This window comes from Stegostoma tigrinum, chromosome 1 (genome assembly GCF_030684315.1).
Source record: "Stegostoma tigrinum isolate sSteTig4 chromosome 1, sSteTig4.hap1, whole genome shotgun sequence".
NCBI lineage: Eukaryota > Metazoa > Chordata > Chondrichthyes > Orectolobiformes > Stegostomatidae > Stegostoma > Stegostoma tigrinum.
In genome coordinates, this window is record NC_081354.1 from 44,543,072 (window position 1) to 44,562,014 (window position 18,943).

Consider the following 18,943-nt stretch of genomic DNA (forward strand, 5'->3'; position numbering starts at 1 on the left):
TGCACATCACAACAACTAGTACTCCCTTTTCTCTTCCAGAAATACAAGCAGTCAACAACCACAAACAGTGCAGTTTCCCAACATAAACACCCCGAAAGATGCAGATGACAGTGGCCTCAGAGGAGATACCAGCACAGCATTTGCCTGGATTCTCCACCATGACAGAGGCCATTACCACCGACAGACTGTTGCCTCCTTAGATAAAATAAATTCAAGAACACAATCTGGTGAGCACATCACTAACATTTGTCTGCAGTCAACATAGAAAGAAACACCTGATATCTCTGATTTCCAGAAATGCCGGAGACCACTACTGCTGAGCTCCATACAGAAGTTATGCATCCGTACTTGGTTATGTTTAACCTGCAGTAACTGTTTTGGGAATATTAGGCAGGGGTACTAGAGGTTCTTACTAGTCTAGAGGAAAAGATGTGTACACCTTCTCATTATACTTGAGGCTTTGGCATGTCAAAGTTTGGCATTTTCATGGAAACCCAGGTCTAGACCCATGCTGAATCAGACATAGAATCACAGAATCACTACGCCGTGGAAGCAGGCCACTTGGCCCATTGAGCCACACTGACCCTCTAAAGACCATCCCACCTAGATCCAAATTCCCCTCCCCATCCTATTGCTGTAACCCTGCAATTTCCATGGCTGCAACACCAGAATGAATAAGCTAATATCATGATGAATATTCACGTGATCTATTTGCTTTGAGACAACAGGTGTCACTGAAGACATGCTATCGCTGGTAGTGTGAAAATCTAATGTTAGAGATGGTCTTTACTCAATGCATGAGCTGTACAGAACTGACTGATACAAGTTAGGTGTTTATAGCTCCCATACCAAACAAGTAAATTTCTCCTTAGAACACAGAACATAACAACGTAGTACAGGCTCTTCGGCTCTCGATGTTGCGCCGACCTGTGAAATCAATCTGAAGCACATCTAATCTACACTCTTCCATTATTGTCCATATGCTTATCCAATGACCATTTAAATGCCCTTAAAGTTGGCGAGTCTACTACTGTTGCAGGCAGGGCTTTCCACCCCCTTACTACTGAGTAAAGAACCTACCTCTGACATCTGTCCTATATCTATCACCCCTCAACTTAAAGCTACTTCCTCTTGTGCTAGCCATCACCATCCGAAGAAAAAGGCTCTCACTGTCCACCCTACCTAATCATCTGATCATCTTGTATGTCTCTATTAAATCGCCTCTTAATATTCTTCTAACGAAAACAGCCCCAAGTCCCTCAGCCTTTCCTTATTAAGACCTTCCCTCCATACCAGGCAACATCCTGGTAAATCTCCTCTGCACCCTTACCAATGATTCCACATCCTTCCTATAATGCGGCGACCAGAACTGTACGCAATACTCCGAGTGTGGCTGCACCAGAGCTTTGTACAGCTACATGACCTCAGCTCTGAAACTGAATCCCTCTACCAATAAACCAAACACACCGTACAGCTTCTTAACAACCCTATCAACCTGGATGGCAATTTTCAGGGATCTGTGCACATGGACACCAAGATCTCTCTGCTCATCCATCTTTACCATTAACCCAGTACTCTTGTATTCCTGTTTCTCCTTCTAAAATGAACCACCTCACACTTTTCTGCATTAAACTCCATTTGCCACCTCTCAGCCCAGCTCTGCAGCTTGTCTATGTCCCTGTGCAACCTGCAATATCTTTCCGCACTATCCATAACTCCACCGACTTTAGTATCATCTGTAAATTTACTAACCCATCCTACTACACCCTGATCCAGGTCATTTATAAAAATGACAAACAACAGTGGCCCCAAAACAGATCCTTGCGGTACACCACTAGTAACTAAACTCCAGGATGAACATTTCCCATCAACCACCACCCTCTGACTTCTTACAGCTAGCCAAATTCTCATCCAGACCGCTAAATCACCCTCAATACCATGCCTCTATTTGCTGCAATACCCTGCCGTGGGGAGCCTGATTAGATGCTTTACTGAAATCCATATTCCCCACAGCAACCAACCGCTTTACCCTCATCCACCTGTTTGGTCACATTCTCAAAGGACTCAATAAGGTTTGTGAGGCACAACCTATCCTTCACAAAACCATGTTGACTATCCCTAATCAAATTATTCCTTTCTAGATGATTATAAATCCTATCTCTTATAATCCTCTCCAACACTTTACCCAGAACCTAAGTAAGGCTCACCAGTCTATAATTACCAGGGTTGTCTCTACTCCCCTTTTTGAACAAGGGTCAACATTTGCTATCCTCCAGTCTTCTGGCACTGTTCCTGTAGACAATGATGACATAAAGATCAAATCCAAAAGCTCTGCAATTTCCTCCATCGCTTCCCAGAGAATCCTAGGATAAACCCCATCCGGCTCAGGGGACTCATCCATTTTCATACTTTCCAGGATTGTTAACACCTCCTCATGAACCTCAATTCCATCTACTCTAATAGTCTGTATCTCAGTATTCTCCTTGACAACATTTGTCAGTATTCACACAGGAAAATGACAAAAATGCTCATTTAGTTCCTCTCCTATCTCTTCAGACTCCACGCACAACTTCCCACCACTGTCCTTGACTAGTCCTAATCTTACTCTAGCCATTCTTTTATTCCTGACACTCCTCTATGGAAATCTTTAGGGTTTTTCTTGATCCTACCTGCCAAAGACCTCTCATGTCCCCTCCTGGCTTTTCTTAGCTCTCTCTTTAGATCCTTCCTGGCTTACTTGTAACTCTCAAGCGCCCTAACTGAGCCTTCACGCCTCTCTTTATTAGATTAGATTCCCTGCAATGTGGAAACAGGCCCTTCGGCCCAACAAGTCCACACCGCCCCTTGAAGCATCCCATCCAGACCCATCCCCCTATAACCCACATACCCCTGAACACTACGGGCAATTTAGCATGGCCGATCCACCTAGCCTGCACATCTTTGGACTGTGGGAAGAAACCGGGGCACCCGGAGGAAACCCACGCAGACACGGGGAGAATGTGCAAACTCCGCACAGACAGTTACCCGAGGCTGGAATCGAACCTGGGTCCCTGGCGCTGTGACGCTGCAGTGCTAACCACTGAGCCACCGTGCCGCTCATCTTTACATAAGCCACCTTCTTCCTCTTGACAAGAGATTCAACTTCTTTATTAAACCACGGTTCCCTCACTTGACTACTTCCTCCCTGTCTGACAGGTACATAATGCATCAAGGACACGCAGTGGCTGTTCCTTGAACACGCTCCACATTTTAATTGTGCCCAGCCCCTGCAGTTTCCTTCCCCATCCTGTGCATCCTAAATCTTGCCTAGTCGCCTCATAATTGCCTTTCTCCCAGCTATAACTCTTGCCCTGCAGTATATACCTAGCCCTTTCCATCGCTAAAGTAAACGTAACTGAATTGTGGTCACTATCACCAAAGGCTCACCTACCTCCAAATCTAACAACTGGCCTGGTTCATTACCCAGTACTAAATCCAACTGTGGCCTCGCCTCTTGTTGGCCTATCTATATACTGCATCAGGAAATCCTCCTGCACACATTGGACAAAAACTGACCCATCTAAAGTACTCGAACTGGAACTTGGAAAGTTAAAGTCCCCCATAACAACTACCCTGTTGCTTTCACTCCTATCCAGAATCATCTTGGTAATCCTTTCCTCTACATCTCTGGAATTTTTCAGACGCCTACAGAAATCTCCCAACAGGGTGACCTTTCCTTTCCTGTTTCTCAACTCAGCCCATACTACCTCAGTAGACAAGTCCTCATCATACATCCTTTCTGCCACTGTAATACTGTCCTTGACTAACAGCACAACACCTTGCCCTATTTTACCACCTTCCCTGATCTTGCTGAAACATCTAAACCCCAGAACCTGCAGCAACCATTCCTGTCCCTGCTGAATCCGTGTCTCCGAAATGACCACAACATCGAAGTCCCGGGTACCAACTCATGCTGCAAGTTCACCCACCTTATTTCAGATGCTGCTGGCGTTGAAGTAGACACACTTCAAACCACCTTCCTGCCTGCCAGTACACTCCTGCGACTTTGAAACCTTATTCATGACCTCACTACTCTCAACCTCCTGTACACTGGAGCTACAGTTCAGGTTTCCATCCCCCTGCTGAATTAGTTTAAACCCTCCCAAAGAGCATGAGCAAATTCCACCCCCCCAGGATATTGGTATCCCTCTGGTTCAGGTGCAGACAATCCCGTTTATAGAGGTCACACCTACCCCTGAATGAGCCCCAATTATCCAGGTATCTGAATCCCTCCCTCCTGCACCATCCCTGTAGCCACAGGTTCAACTGCTCTCTCTCCCTATTCCTCGCCTCGCTAGCATGTGGCACGGGTAACAAACCAGAGGTAACAACTCTGTTTGTTCTAGCTCTAAGCGGTATCTTTGGTATCTGAACAAGTTATTTCTGATTGACAGAGCTGAGGAAAGGTTAGAATTGATCAACGTCAGTCATTTGGGCATTTCAAGTTTGGAATAGTGAGAAAATTAAAATGAAAATCTAACTTTCGAAGTCAGTTCAGGAATTGCTCATCTGTAAAACCAAGCAGGCCTGTGTCAAATGTCAAAGTTGTAAATTTTGATGCCACAGATAATAGGAAATTAAATTTCATTGTGGAAATTAGTTCAAATTGCTCGATTAATTCACATTATATATTAAAAAAAGTATGTAAACTTCCTTGATAATAGAATGTGAGGCTGGATGAACACAGCAGGCCAAGCAGCATCTCAGGAGCACAAAAGCTGACGTTTTGGGCCCAGACCCTTCATCAGTCTGATGAAGGGTCTAGGCCCGAAACATCGGCTTTTGTGCTCCTGAGATGCTGCTTGGTCTGCTGTGTTCGTCCAGCTACACACTTTGTTATCTCAGATTCTCCAGCATCTGCAGTTCCCATTATCTCTGAAGCAATTAAATTACTTTGATTCAAAAAGTAGACCAAACATAGTACAGGAGTCAATCGTAACTGGGAGATTACGATACTAATACACATTGATTTCTATGTATAATTCTGATTTGAGATTTTCAAAAATTCATTAATTTTATTTGAATGTTCACAAGCGGCACAGTGGCTCAGTGATTAGCACTGCAGCCTCACAGCGCCAGGGACCTGGGTTCGATTCCAGCCTCAGGCAACCTTGTGTGGAGCTTGCACATTCTCCCCGTGTCGGCGTGGGTTTCCTCTGGGTACTCCAGTTTCCTCCCACAGTCCAAAGATGTGCAGGTTAGGTGGATTGACCATGATAAATTGTCCATAGTGTTCAGGGGTGTGTGGGTTATAGAGGGAACGGGTCTGGGGTGGGATGTTCCAAGGGGCAGTGTGGACCAGTTGGGCCAAAAGTGCCTGTTTCCACTCTGCAGGAAATCTAATCTAATCAAGCATACATACTTACGAGTTAAATTGACAAATTGTTGCAGCTGCTGAAAATTCAGCATCTAACCTGCTTCTATCCCTCAATAAATTATACTCCTGTCTCTTGGTCTTCACTAATCCTTGCAACTCAAATAATTTAATTTGTCGAATTCCAACAAAGGGACTCTGATCAGAAGGTGGTGAGGTATTCTGATTGGGGATGTAGGAATCACAGAATAAAACTGAAAGAACTGCAGATGTTGTAAATCAGGAACAAAAACAAAGTTGCTGGAAAAGCTCAGCAGGTCTGGCAGCATCTGTGAAGGGATAAACCAGAGATAACGTTTCGGGTCCAGTGACCCTTCCTCAGAACTGATGGTGGCTGGGAAAATGTCACTTTATATGCAGAAAATAGGGAGGAGAGTGGGGTAGGCAATAAATGATACGATAGTCCAAAGAGAGAGAAAGGCAATTGGACAGATAATGGAGTTGCTAACGATCAGGCTGGGAGGGTGCATGGCTGTTAACGGGGACAATTAGTGACTATCAACAGGCGGTGTGTAATCCCAACTCCGTTTTCAACAAGGCCCTCAACCAGGTCTGACCCATGTCCCACACTTCCGCCCGCATCTCTTCTCTACCCTCCCGCAACAGCGATGGGGTTCCCCTTATCCTCACCTACCATCCCACCAGCATCCACATCCAGAAGATCATCAGATGTCATTTCCACCACCTCTAGGGAGATGCCATGACTACACACAAAATCCCGTCCCCTCCCTTGTCTGCATTCCGGCAGGGACTGTTCCCTCCGGGACACACTGGTTCACACTTCCTTCACCCCCAACACCACTCCACGGCCCTACGGCACCTTCCCCTGTCAGCGAGGAAGGTGCAACATCTGCCCATTTACCTCCTCCCACCCCGATATCCAAGGTCCAAAACATACCTTCCAGGTGAAGCAACATTTCACCTACACTTCCTAGAATCTAGTCTACTGTATTCGCTGCTCACAATGTGGGTTCCTCTACATTGCGGAAATGAAGTGTAGACTTGGCGACCGCTTTGCAGAATATCTGCGTTCTGCTCACAAAAGACCCTGGCCTACCTGCTGCCTGCCACTTTAACGCATCACCTTGTTCCCTGACCAACATCTCTGTCTCTAGCCTGCTGCAGTGTAGTGAAGCCCAATGCAAGCTGGAAGTACAACACCTGATTTTCTGCTTGGGGATCCTACAGCAATAATTTTAGGGCCTAAACTCTCCCATTTCCCAACCCCCTACCCTACAAAGCAAGCCTTGTTACCACATAGCCTGCAATTACACAACCCCTGTTGTTAAGCAATAACAGTCTCCATTTAACAACTGTTAAAACCTCCCAGCCTGATCGTTAGCAATTCCTTTGTCTGTCCAACTGTCTTTCTCTCTCTTTGGGGTCTATCCTATTATTTTCTCCTGATCCCACCCACCTCCCTATTTTCTAACTATAAACTGATGTTTACCCAGCCACCATCAGTTCTGAGGAAGGGTCATTGGACCCAAAACGTTAACTCTGTTTTTTCCATCACAGATGCCGCCAGATTGGGGATGTAGGAATCACAGAATAAAACTGAAAGATATTGATAACATTATGAGTGGAAGACTACGAGCCTTGGTGGGACGTGAATGCAAAGGGAGCACAAGGTCGCAGACAAAAGGTGTTAGCACCTACACTTGCAGAGTACCGAAGGTCATTAGCCTTCTTGTAGCATCGTTGTGCATTTGTTTTGATAATGGACACTATACTGTATACGTGGCTGCACTAGACAAGGGTGGCAGCGTTTGACATATCACGCAGCGAATCTCAAGAACGGCACCTGTAACAAGAAAAGTCCTAGAATCGGTGGATAATTTTCCAGTGAGCACAAAATAGCATGAGAATGACGTTATGGAGCATACTGAGTGAAATGAGCAACAGAAAATTTAGAGAATGAACTCGCTACAGGGCATGGAGGGAAACCCTCCATGTCATTGTCTGAAACTGATACTTACCTACCATAGAATTGATTTAGGCACAAATAAGGAATAGTAATGCAAATAAGTCATGAGTTGTCTGCAGGCCCCTCAGAAGTAACCATAATGTAGGACAAATTCTATGTTCTATAAAGCATTCAAGCAGAAATACGATACTTAGGATGAAGAGACAGCAACTATCAGATGTGACTTTAATAGTATCAGCATGGATGAGGAGTTCGAAGAATGCTTTTGTTGCAGTTTCTCACAGCAGTGCATTTCTGGAACCAAGCAGTGAGCAGATTATTTTGGACTTGGCACTGTCTAATGTGACACGATTAATTGGTGGCCTCAATAAAAGGCACATAGCTAGCAACAACCACAACTGTCATCACAAATGACTGAATTTTTCATTCAGTTTGAAAGGGAGAAAACTGGATCTAAAACTGGCATATGTGCATGATGGTACGCTATCTGAAGTGAAATGGCATACTAGGCTAGATCCAGTGTCAGACATGTATGAGCTCTTGCAGCATATTCTGAAGCATATTCCTATTAGGATGAAAAATTCTAAAGGAAAATCCACCATCCATGGTTAACTAAAGTGGTTAGGAAGAACATAAAAACATAAGGGGGAATAAAAACTTAAATGCGAAATGATACAGAGATCAGATAATTAATCAGTATATAAAGAACAGCAGAGAATGACCAAAAGGTTAATCAAGACGAAGAATTCACAGTATCAGAAAACGTTAACGAAATATGTAAAAATGAAACATGGTGCAACTGCACTCACTAGTAAGTGGTATTAAATAAATTGCTGGAGCTATGGACTGTCAAGTTCTTGAATCCAAATAGACTTCATTCTAGACGTCTTAAAGAGGTGGCTGATGAGGTAGCAGATGCAATAGTGTTGATTCTCTAACATTTCCTAAAATCATAAAGGCTCCATCAAACTGTAAAGGGAGGAATGAGGCAGAAATAATAGAAACCAGAAACCAGCCAGTCAGCAAGACGAAAAAATATAGGGACAGAAGTAGGTCATCTGGCCCATCAAATCTGCTTGCCATTCAATTAGATCATGGTTGATCTGTTATCTTCAACTCCACTATCCGGCCTTTTTCCCCATAATCTTTGATTCCTTTACCGATTAAAAACGTAGCTCAGCCTTGGATATACTTATCAACCCAGCCTCGGGAAGGATTTAATAAGATAGGTTGCAATAGTGCGAGAAGTTAGGATAGTAGAAAAATGTAACTAAGGTTACTTGTTATCAGAAATGCAACGACACACATTAGAATGCATCATAAATTCATAGATTTTACTACATGACACACACTTTAAATTAAAATGTCAATTAGCTGTTTGGTCAGACTGTAAAAGTAGAAGAATAAAATACACAGAGGTTGTAGACTTGCTCACAGAGCTGATGTGTCTAGTTGCAGATGTTTCGTCATCCAGCTAGGTAACATTATCAGTATGCCTCCAGTGATGCATTGTTGTTCTCTCCGGCCTGTTAGCTATATGCCTTAGACCGACCATTTACAGACACCGAGAAGACCATCCTACTTGTGGACTGAATTATAACTAGAGATGCCAAAAAAAACTGACTTCCTGGCTGCACTAGAAGCAACACGAAAGAACAACAGACTCAAGGAGGAAATACAACTGACCATCAGACAGGCGATAGTCCCCGCACTGAGCAGAAAAGGTAAATGGAACACATTCAATACAGAAGAGAAGGAAGTCCTGAAAAGACTCACGCAAGATAGAAACATTGTAATCTTACTGGCTGACAAAGAATGCGTGACAGTAATCCTTAATAGAGCCCAATATATCGAGAAAGCTCATACACTACAAACAGATAACGGCACCTACCAACAGATGGTGATAGACCCAATATCACATTTACAGAACCAGATCAAAACAACCCTGAAGAAATTACAAGCTCAGGAGATATCAGCAAGAATCCTACCAAAAAAAACAAAACCAGAAGGATCCAAAACACCCCGTTTCTATGGATTCCCTAAGGTACACTAGCCAGGGTCCCCCTCAGACTTATTGTCTCATTATCAGGCACACCAGCATATACACTAGCCAAAGAACTACAACGGAAACTGAAATACCCAGTTGAGAATACTACCTACTCCATCCACTCTTCCCAAGAATTCCTCATCATCATCAAGGATACCAGAATACAAGAGAGCGAGACAATGATATCCTTCAATGTAACACCATTATTTACATCAATAAACATCAACATAGCCAAACAGACAACTGCCACACAGCTGGACGAATCAGGAAGGCAGGCACCCCATGACACCAACATCATCAACAAGGACAGTACCCGGAAACTGCTGAATCTGTGCCTCACAACCCACTTCACTCTCAATGACTATACATTCAAACAAATCAATGGAACACCAAAGGGATCCCCAATATCAGGACTGATTACAGAAGCAGAAATGCAAGTTTAGAACGAGCTATGCTTCCCACTATACAACCCAAACTCTGCGTCCACTATGTGGATGACACCTTTGTGATTATCAAATGTACAAGACTAGAATAAACCCACAGACACATAAACATCATCCTCAATGGAATGAAATTCAAAAAAAGAGAACAATAATCCTTCCTAGACATAATGGTAGAAAGTAGGTACAACAAGGAACTGCAGACTAGTGTATACACAAAGACTAGGAGAGTAAACGGCCTAGTGGTATTATTGCTGGACTGTTAATTCAGAGACTAGAAAACATTCTGGGGACCCAGTCTGAATCCCGCCATGGCAGATGGTGGAATTTGAAATCAATAAGTATCTGGAATTAAGAATCTAATCATGGCCGTGAAACCATTGTCAGAAAAACCCATCTGGTTTATTAATGTACTTTAAAGGAAGGAAATAGTCATCTTTACCTGGTCTAGTACATGTGACTCCAGACCCAAAGCAATGTGGTTGACTGTTAACTGCCTTCTGGGCAATTAGGGATGTGCAATAAATGCTGCCTAGCCAGCGACGCCCCCATCCCATGAATGAATGAAAAAAAACCACCCAGACCAGATACTTTAGTACTTCAGCAACCACCCCAACACCCATAAATGAAGCTGCATCAGGACATTATTTAAACAGGCCACAACACACTGCAGCAATCCAGAATAGTGCAAAGCAGAACAGGAGCACTTGCACAGAGTTTTCAAAAGGAATGGACACCCAAAAAAAGCACAATCCGCCATTACCTCCCCAACAGATCACAAGAAGAAGACACAACATGGCCAGACACACTAGTCACCCTACAGTACATCAGAAACATATGAGGGGTGACCATAAGACTACTCAGACACCTACATATCAGGGTAGCCCACAAATCATTAACCGATGAATATAAAGCACCTCATACCCACAACCAAAACGGAATAGACAAAATACCATGCTACAACAGTGAGAAAAATCACATAGGCCAAACTGGAAGAAAACTGACAATCAGGATACATAAACACAAACTAGCCACCTAGAGACATGACTAATTCTCTCTGGTCTCATTAACACGGACAAAGAAGTACACAAATTCAGCTGGGGCAACACATCCATAACAGCACGAGCCAAACAGATATGCCAGGGAATCCCTGGAGACTGAGCATTCCAACCGGAACTTCATTAACAAACACATTGAACTGGCAACGATACGCAAACCATTGAAAAACAGAACCAAAAGTAATGCCAACCACCCCAGAAAATGAGGCATAAAAATAACAAACTGGACAGAATACCAATGCTTCACTGAAGACGAACTGACAATGTTACCTAGCAACATCCGTGACCAAATACACCGGTTTGGCGAACAAGTCTATAACCTCATCCAAAACTTCAGCCACAAATCTTTTCAAAAAATTTAACTAGAATACACTCATTCTTCATGTCATTGTCTAATTTATTGTTTGAAAGCAAACATTTTAACAGAACTGCACATATCAAATAGAAGTAGTCAAATCTATGCGAGAAGCTGAACTTCTGTGAATTGACCCATCTCTGAAAAAAATCTACACAACTTACAAAGAATAAAATGTGTGAGGCGAATAGGTGGTATTTCTCTCTTTACCTCAAATCATACCATATACTCAGTGAGACGGAAGAAAACATTGTTCTGCAAACAAGGAAGGTAACAATCAGCCAGAATGAGCTTACCTCAGTTGGTGGCTCCTGGTCATTTCTCCAAGATGCATCAGAACCTTTTTCTCTGTTTAAAAGGAAAGTTTACATTTTAAAAAAGAGCTTTATCTTAAAACGTTGATTGTTAGAACAAAGAAAATTATAGCTCAGGAACGGCCCTTCGGCCCTCCAAGCCTTCGCCAATCGAGATCCTCTGTCTAAGGCTGTCATCTATTTTCCAAGGGTCTGTATCCCTTTGCTCCCTGCACATCCATGTACCTGTCCAGATAGTGTCTTTTAACACACTATTGGGTCTTCATCTACCACCTCCGCTGGCATCGCGTTCTAGGCACCTACAACCCTCTGCGTAAAGAACTTTCCACGCATATCCCATAAACTTTCCTCCTCTCACTCTGAACTCATGACCCCTGGTAATTGAGCCCCCAACTCTGGGAAAAAGCTTCTTGCTATCTAACTTGTCCATACCCCTCATGATTTTGTAGACCTCAATCAGGTCCCCCTTCAATCTCCATCTTTCTGATGAAAATAATCCTAATCAACTCAACCTTTCTTCATAGTTAGCACCCTCCATACCAGGCAACATCCTGGTGAACCTCCTCTGCGCCCTCTCCAAAGCATGCACATCGTTTTGGTAATGTGGTGACCAGAACTGTACACAGTACTCTAAATGTGGCCGAACCAAAGTCTTATACAACTGTAACATAACCTGCCAACTCTTGTACTCAATATCCCGTCCGATGAAGAAAAGCATGCCGTATGCCTCCTTGACCACTTAGGGAACAATGGACCTGAACACCCAGATCTTTCTGGACATCAATTTTCCCCAGGATTTTTCCATTTACTGTATAGTTCGCTCTTGAATTAGAGCTTCCAAAATGCATTAACATCGCATTTTACCGGAATGAGCTCCATCTGCCATTTATCTGCCCAATTCTCCAAACTGTCTATATTCTGCTGTACTCTCTGACTGTCCCCTTCACTATCTGCTACTCCGCCAACCTTTGTGTCATCTGCAAACTTGTGAATCAGACCACCTATACCTTCCTCCAAATCATTTACGTATATCACAAACAACAGTAGTCCCAGCACAGATCCCTGTGGAACACCACAGGTGACAGGTCTCCAATTTGAGAAACTCCCTTCCACTACTATTCTCTGTCTCCTGTTGCCCAGCCAGTTTTTTTTGTCCATCTAGCGAGCACACCCTGGACCCCAAGCGACTTCACTTTCTCCATCAGCCTGCCATGGGGAACCTTATCAAACACCTTACTGAAGTCCATGTATATGACATCCACAGCCTTTCCCTCATCAACCATCTTTGTCACGTCCTCAAAGAATTCTATTAAGTTGGTAAGACACGACCTTCTGTGCACAAAACCATGTTGTCTATCACTGATAAGCCAATTTTCTTCCAAATGGGAACAGATTCGGTCCCTCAGTATCTTTTCCAGCAGCTTCACTACCACTGATATCAGGTTCACCAGTCGATAATTACCTGGATTATCCCTGCTACTCCTCTTAAACAAGCGGACAACATTAGCAATTCTCCAGTCCTCCAGGACCTCACCCATGTTTAAGGATGCTGCAGAGATATCTGTTAAGGCCCCGGCTATTTCCTCTATCACTTTCCTCAACAGCCTGGGATAGATCCCATATGGGCCTGGGGACTTGTCCACCTTAATGCCTTTTAGGATACCCAACACTTCCTACCTCCTTATGCCAACTTGACCTAGACTAAGCAAACATCTATCCCTAACCTCAACGTCCGTCATGTCCCTCTCCTTGATGAATACCAATGCAAAGCACTCGTTAAGAATGTCACCCATTTTCTCTGACTCAATGCATAACTTTCCTTCTTTGTCCTTAAGTGGGCCAATCTTTTCTCTAGTTACCCCCTTGCTCTTTATATATGAATAAAAGGCTTTGGGATTTTCCTTAACCATGTTTGCTAAAGATATTTCATCTCCCCTTTTAGCTCTCTTAATTCCTCATTTCAGATTCGCCCTACATTCCCAACATTCTTCCAAAGGTTCGTCTGTCTTCAGTCGCCTCGACCTTATGTATGCTTCCTTTTTCCTCTTAGTTAGTCTCACATTTTCACCATGGTTCCCTAATCTTGTCATTTCTCTCCCTCATTTTCACAGGAACATGTCTCTCCTGTACACTAATCAACCTCTCTTTAAAAGCCTCTCACATATCAAATGTGGATTTACCTTCAAACAGTTTCTCCCAATCTACATTCCCCAGATCCTGCTGAATTTTGGTATAGTTGGCCTTCCCCCAGTTTAGAACTCTTCCTTTAGTACCACTCTCATCTTTGTCCGCGAGTATTGTAAAACTTACGGAATTGTGGTCACTATTTCCAAAGTAGCCCCATACTACAATTTCAACCACCTGGCCGGGCTCTTTCCCCAACACCAGGTCCAGTACGGCCCCTTCCCGAGTTGGACTACATACATACTGCTCTAGAAAACCCTCCTGGATGCTCCTTACAAATTCTGCTCCATCTTAACCCCTAACACCAAGTGAATCCCAGTCAATGTTGGGAAAAATATCACCCTGTTGCGCCTACACCTTTCCATAATCTGTTTACATATTTGTACCTCTGTCCCATGCTCGCTGTTAGGAGGCCTTTAGTATAGCCCCAACATTGTTACTGCACCCTTCCTATTTCTCAGTTCTGCCCATATTGCCTCACTGCTCAAGTCCTCCATAGTGCCCTCCTTCAGTACGGCTGTGATATCGTCTTTGATCAGTAATGCAACTCTTCCACCCCTTTTACCTCTCTCTCTATCCCACCTCAATATCCTGGGACATCTAGTTGCCAATCAGTCCCTTCCCTCAACCAAGTCTCAGTAATAGCAATAACATCATACTCCCAGATATCGATCCACGCCCTAAGTTCATCTGCCTTATCTACTACACTTCTCGCATTAAAACAAATGCACCCCAGACCACTTTGTGTTCATCATCTGCTCCCTGCCTACTCTTCCCTTTAGTCATGCTGGACTTCATTATCTAGTTCCCTACAGGCTTTAGTTACTACCTCCTTTCTGTCCAATATCTGGTTCCCATCCCCCTGCCACATTAGTTTAAACCTTCCCCCACAGCATTAGCAAAAGCACCCCCAAGGACATTGGTTCCAGTCTGGCCCAGGTATAGACCATCCAATTTGTAATAGTCCCACCTTCCCTAGAACCGGTCCCAAAGTCCCAAAAATCTGAACCCCTCCCTCCTGCACCATCTCTCAAGCCACACATTCATCCTGGCTATTCTTTCATTTCTGCTCTGACTAGCACCTGGCACTGGTAGCAATCCTGAGATTACTACCTTTGAGGTGCTACTTTTTAAACTGGACTTCTAACTCTCTAAATTCTGCTTGTCGAACCTCATCCCGTTTTCTACCAATATCATTGGTGCCTACTTGCACAATGACAACTGGCTGTTCACCCTCCCCCTTCAGAATGTTCTGCAGCCGATCGGAGACATCCCTGACCCGTGCACCTGGAGGCAACATATCATTCGGTACTCTCGTTTTCGACCACACAACCGCCTATCTACTCCCCTTACAATTGAATCCCAATGACTGTAGCCCTTCCACTCTTTTTCCTGCCCTTCTGTACAGCAGAGCCAGCCACGTGCCATGAACCTGGCTACTGCTGCCTTCCCCTGATGAGCCATCTCCCCCAACAGTATCCAAAACGGTATACCTGTTTAGGAGGGAGATGAACACAGGGGATATCTGCACTGCTTTCCTGCTCTTTCTCTGCCTTTTGGTCACCCATTCCCTTTCCCCCTCAGCAATCCTAATCTGCGGTGTGACCAATTCGCTAAACGTGCTATCCATGACCCCCTCAGCATCACGTATGCTCCAAAGTGAGTCCACCTGCAGATCCAGAGCCGTCATACTGTCTAACAAGAGCTGCAGCTGGACACACTTCCTGCACGTGAAGGAGTCAGGGACATCAGCCGTGTCACTGAGCTCTCACATTGAGCAAGAGGAGCATAACCAGGGTCTCAGATCTCCTGCCATTTTTAATCTTAAACTTAACTTAGATAAATGAAAAAGGAACTAAAATAAATTCTAACCCATTTTGCACCCTATCCTAAAACTAAAGGTGAAATTAAGAGAAAGATTTCACTGGGAATTGTCAGCACGCATAATTGTCTGTCATAAAAATGGGTGAAGCAAACGTGTGCAAATACTTTTACTGGGAAACCAGACAAGTGTTTGAAAGAAGGGAACAGCTCAGGACAAAGTAAAAAGAGATACAGCACACCAGAAGAACCTGGTTCTATGACGGCCCTGTGCAGAATTAAACTCTTTCAAAGACATATTAAATACATTAATTCTAAATCAGATAAGTCATAATTTATGGAGTATATTGTAACTGCAACTTTGCTTTGACAAAATAAATTTTGCTTGTTAAGTCACCATAGTCAAATAGGGTTACTCTCTTATTAGACCGAGTTGACTGGTGTTGGTTTAACTGCAACAGTAACCATGTGTCAGGTGAGAAGTGGTGTTAGAAAGTCCTCATGGTAACCACAACCAATGTGGGAATTGAATCCATGCTGTTAACATCATTCCACATCACATATAAGCCATCAACCCAACTGAAGTTGCCAAACTTGTAATGAGTATGTAATTGAAGTATGGTAACAGTAGAATTCCTAGTGTGGAAACAGGCTCTTTGGCCCAACAACTCCACACCAACACTCACAGCACCCACCCAGACCCACCCCCGCATAATCCACCTAATCTACACATCCCTGAACACTACAGGCAATTTAGCATAGCCAATCCACATAACCTGCGCATCTTTGCGCTGTGGGAGGAAACCCATGCAGGCACAAAGAATGTGCAAATTCCACACAGACAGTTGCCACAGAGTGGAATCGAGCCTGGATCCTTGACGCTGTGAGGTAGCAGTGTTAACCACTGAGCAACTGTGTAGCCCGATATTATCTGGGTCTCTAGATTAATAGTCTAATACCACGAGGCCATCTCCTACGCGGATTGTGTTTGCACTAAGCACACTTTTATTATGCAGATTTATATTTAGAAAAGGCTATGAATTCAACAGAAATATAAGATTTATACAGATACTTTATTTCTAAGCAAATTGCACCAATCAGAAAATACAGGACAGAATATTCTGCTGCAGGACAAGCAGGTTTGTGACACTCTAAACAAAAAAAAATTGCTGCATAAGCTTCAGAGATAATGGGAACTGCAGATGCTGGAGAATCCAAGATAATAAAATGTGAGGCTGGATGAACACAACAGGCCAAGCAGCATCTCAGGAGCACAAAAGCTGACGTTTCAGGCCTAGAGCCATCATCAGAGAGCTGAAGAAGGGTCTAGGCCTGAAACGTCAGCTTTTGTGCTCTTGAGATGCTGCTTGGCCTGCTGTGTTCAGCCAGCCTCACATACTATTATGCTGCATAAGCTTGGCAGGTCAGGCAGCATCAAGCAGAGTTACTGTTTCAGTTCCAGTGATCCTCCTTTAGAACTCCGTTGCTGCTAGACCTGCTGAGATTTTACAGCAATTTCTGCTTTTGTTGTTGTTGCTTATGAAATTCTTTACTGTATCGTATTACTTCACAAAAATGATGGGAAACAGTGGTTATAATAAACGAGAATGACACAAAAGTTGGTGGAGTAGCAAGTTGGAAAGGGGATACAAACAATTTAGACAGATATTGATAGGTTAAGTAAGTTGGCAAAATGATGGCAATTGGAGTATAATGTGGGAAAATATGAAGTTGTTCATTTTAGAAGGGAGAACAAAGACCATAGAATTATTTAAATTGAGAAAAACTGCAGAAAGCTGAAACACAAAGGGACTCGGCGTTACACAGAACATAGAACATTACAGCACAGTACAGGCCCTTCGGCCCCCGATGTTGTGCCGACCTGTCATACCAATCTGAAGCCCATCTAACCGACACTATTCCACGTATGTCCATATGTTCGTCCAATGACAACTTAAAGGTACTTAAAGTTGGCGAATCTACTACCATTGCAGGTAAAGCGTTCCATTCCCTTACTACTCTGAGTAAAGAAACTACCTCTGACATCTGTCCTATATCTTTCACCCCTCAATTTGAAGCTATGCCCCCTCGTGCTCGCCATCACCATCCCAGGAAAAAGGGTCTCCCTATTCACCCTATCTAACCGTCTGATTATTTTATATGTCTCAATTAAGTCTCCTTCTTCTCTCTAATGAAAACAGCCTCAAGTCCCTCAGCCTTTCCTCCATACCAGGCAACATCCTAGTAATTCTCCTCTGCACCCTTTCCAAAGCTTCCACATCCTTCTTATGATGTGGTGACCAGAACTGTACACAATACTCCAAGTGCGGCCGCACCAGAGTTTTGTACAGCTACAGCATAACCTCTTGGTTCCGGAACTCGATCCCTCTATTAATAAAAGCGAAAACACTATGCCTTCTTAACAGCCCTGTCAACCTGGGGGACAACTTTCAAGGATCTGTGTACATGGACACCGAGATCTCTCTGCTCATCTACACTACCAAGAATCTTACGATTAGCCCAGTACTTTGCCTTCTGGTTACTCCTACCAAAGTGCATCACCTCACACTTGTCCACATTAAACTCCATTTGCCACCACACAGCCCAGCTCTGCAGCTTATCTATGTCTCTCTTGTAACCTACAACATCCTTCGTCACTATCCACAACTCCACCGACCTTTGTGTCGTCTGCAAATTTACTAACCCATCCTTCTACGCCCTCATCCAGGTCATTAATAAAAATGGTAGGCTCATTCAGAAGGTCAGGAGGAATGGGATACAGGGGAACTTAGCTGTCTGGATACAGAATTGGCTGGCCAACAGAAGGCAGCGAGTGGTAGTAGAAGGAAAATATTCTGCCTGGAAGTCAGTGGTGAGTGGTGTTCCACAGGGCTCTGTCCTTGGGCCTCTACTGTTTGTAATTTTTATTAATGACTTGGATGAGGGGATTGAAGGATGGGTCAGCAAGTTTGCAGACGACAAAAAGGTTGGAGGTGTCGTTGACAGTGTAGAGGGCTGTTGTAGGCTGCAGCGGGACATTGACAGGATGCAGAGATGGGCTGAGAGGTGGCAGATGGAGTTCAACCTGGATAAATGTGAGGTGATGCATTTTGGAAGGTCAAATTTGAAAGCTGAGTACAAGATTAAGGATAGGATTCTTGGCAGTGTGGAGGAACAGAGGGATCTTGGTGTGCAGATACATAGATCCCTTAAAATGGCCACCCAAGTGGACAGGGTTGTTAAGAAAGCATATGGTGTTTTCGCTTTCATTAACAGGGGGAATGAGTTTAAGACTCGTGAGATCTTGTTGCAGCTCTATAAAAATTTGGTTAGACCGCACTTGCAATACTGTGTCCAGTTCTGGTCGCCCTATTATCGGAAAGA

At 43.8% G+C, this 18,943-nt stretch overlaps 1 protein-coding gene across 1 annotated transcript in view; it reads right to left on the minus strand.

The window, feature by feature from the left end:
- Nucleotides 1-18,943, minus strand: part of naf1 (nuclear assembly factor 1 homolog (S. cerevisiae)) — a 251,580-nt gene that overhangs the window by 12,709 nt on the left and 219,928 nt on the right. Inside the window, exon 7 of the mRNA XM_048533337.2 lies at nucleotides 11,537-11,588. Within this exon, the coding sequence (XP_048389294.2) occupies nucleotides 11,537-11,588 (52 nt within the window). The remainder of the gene's footprint in view (nucleotides 1-11,536; nucleotides 11,589-18,943) is intronic.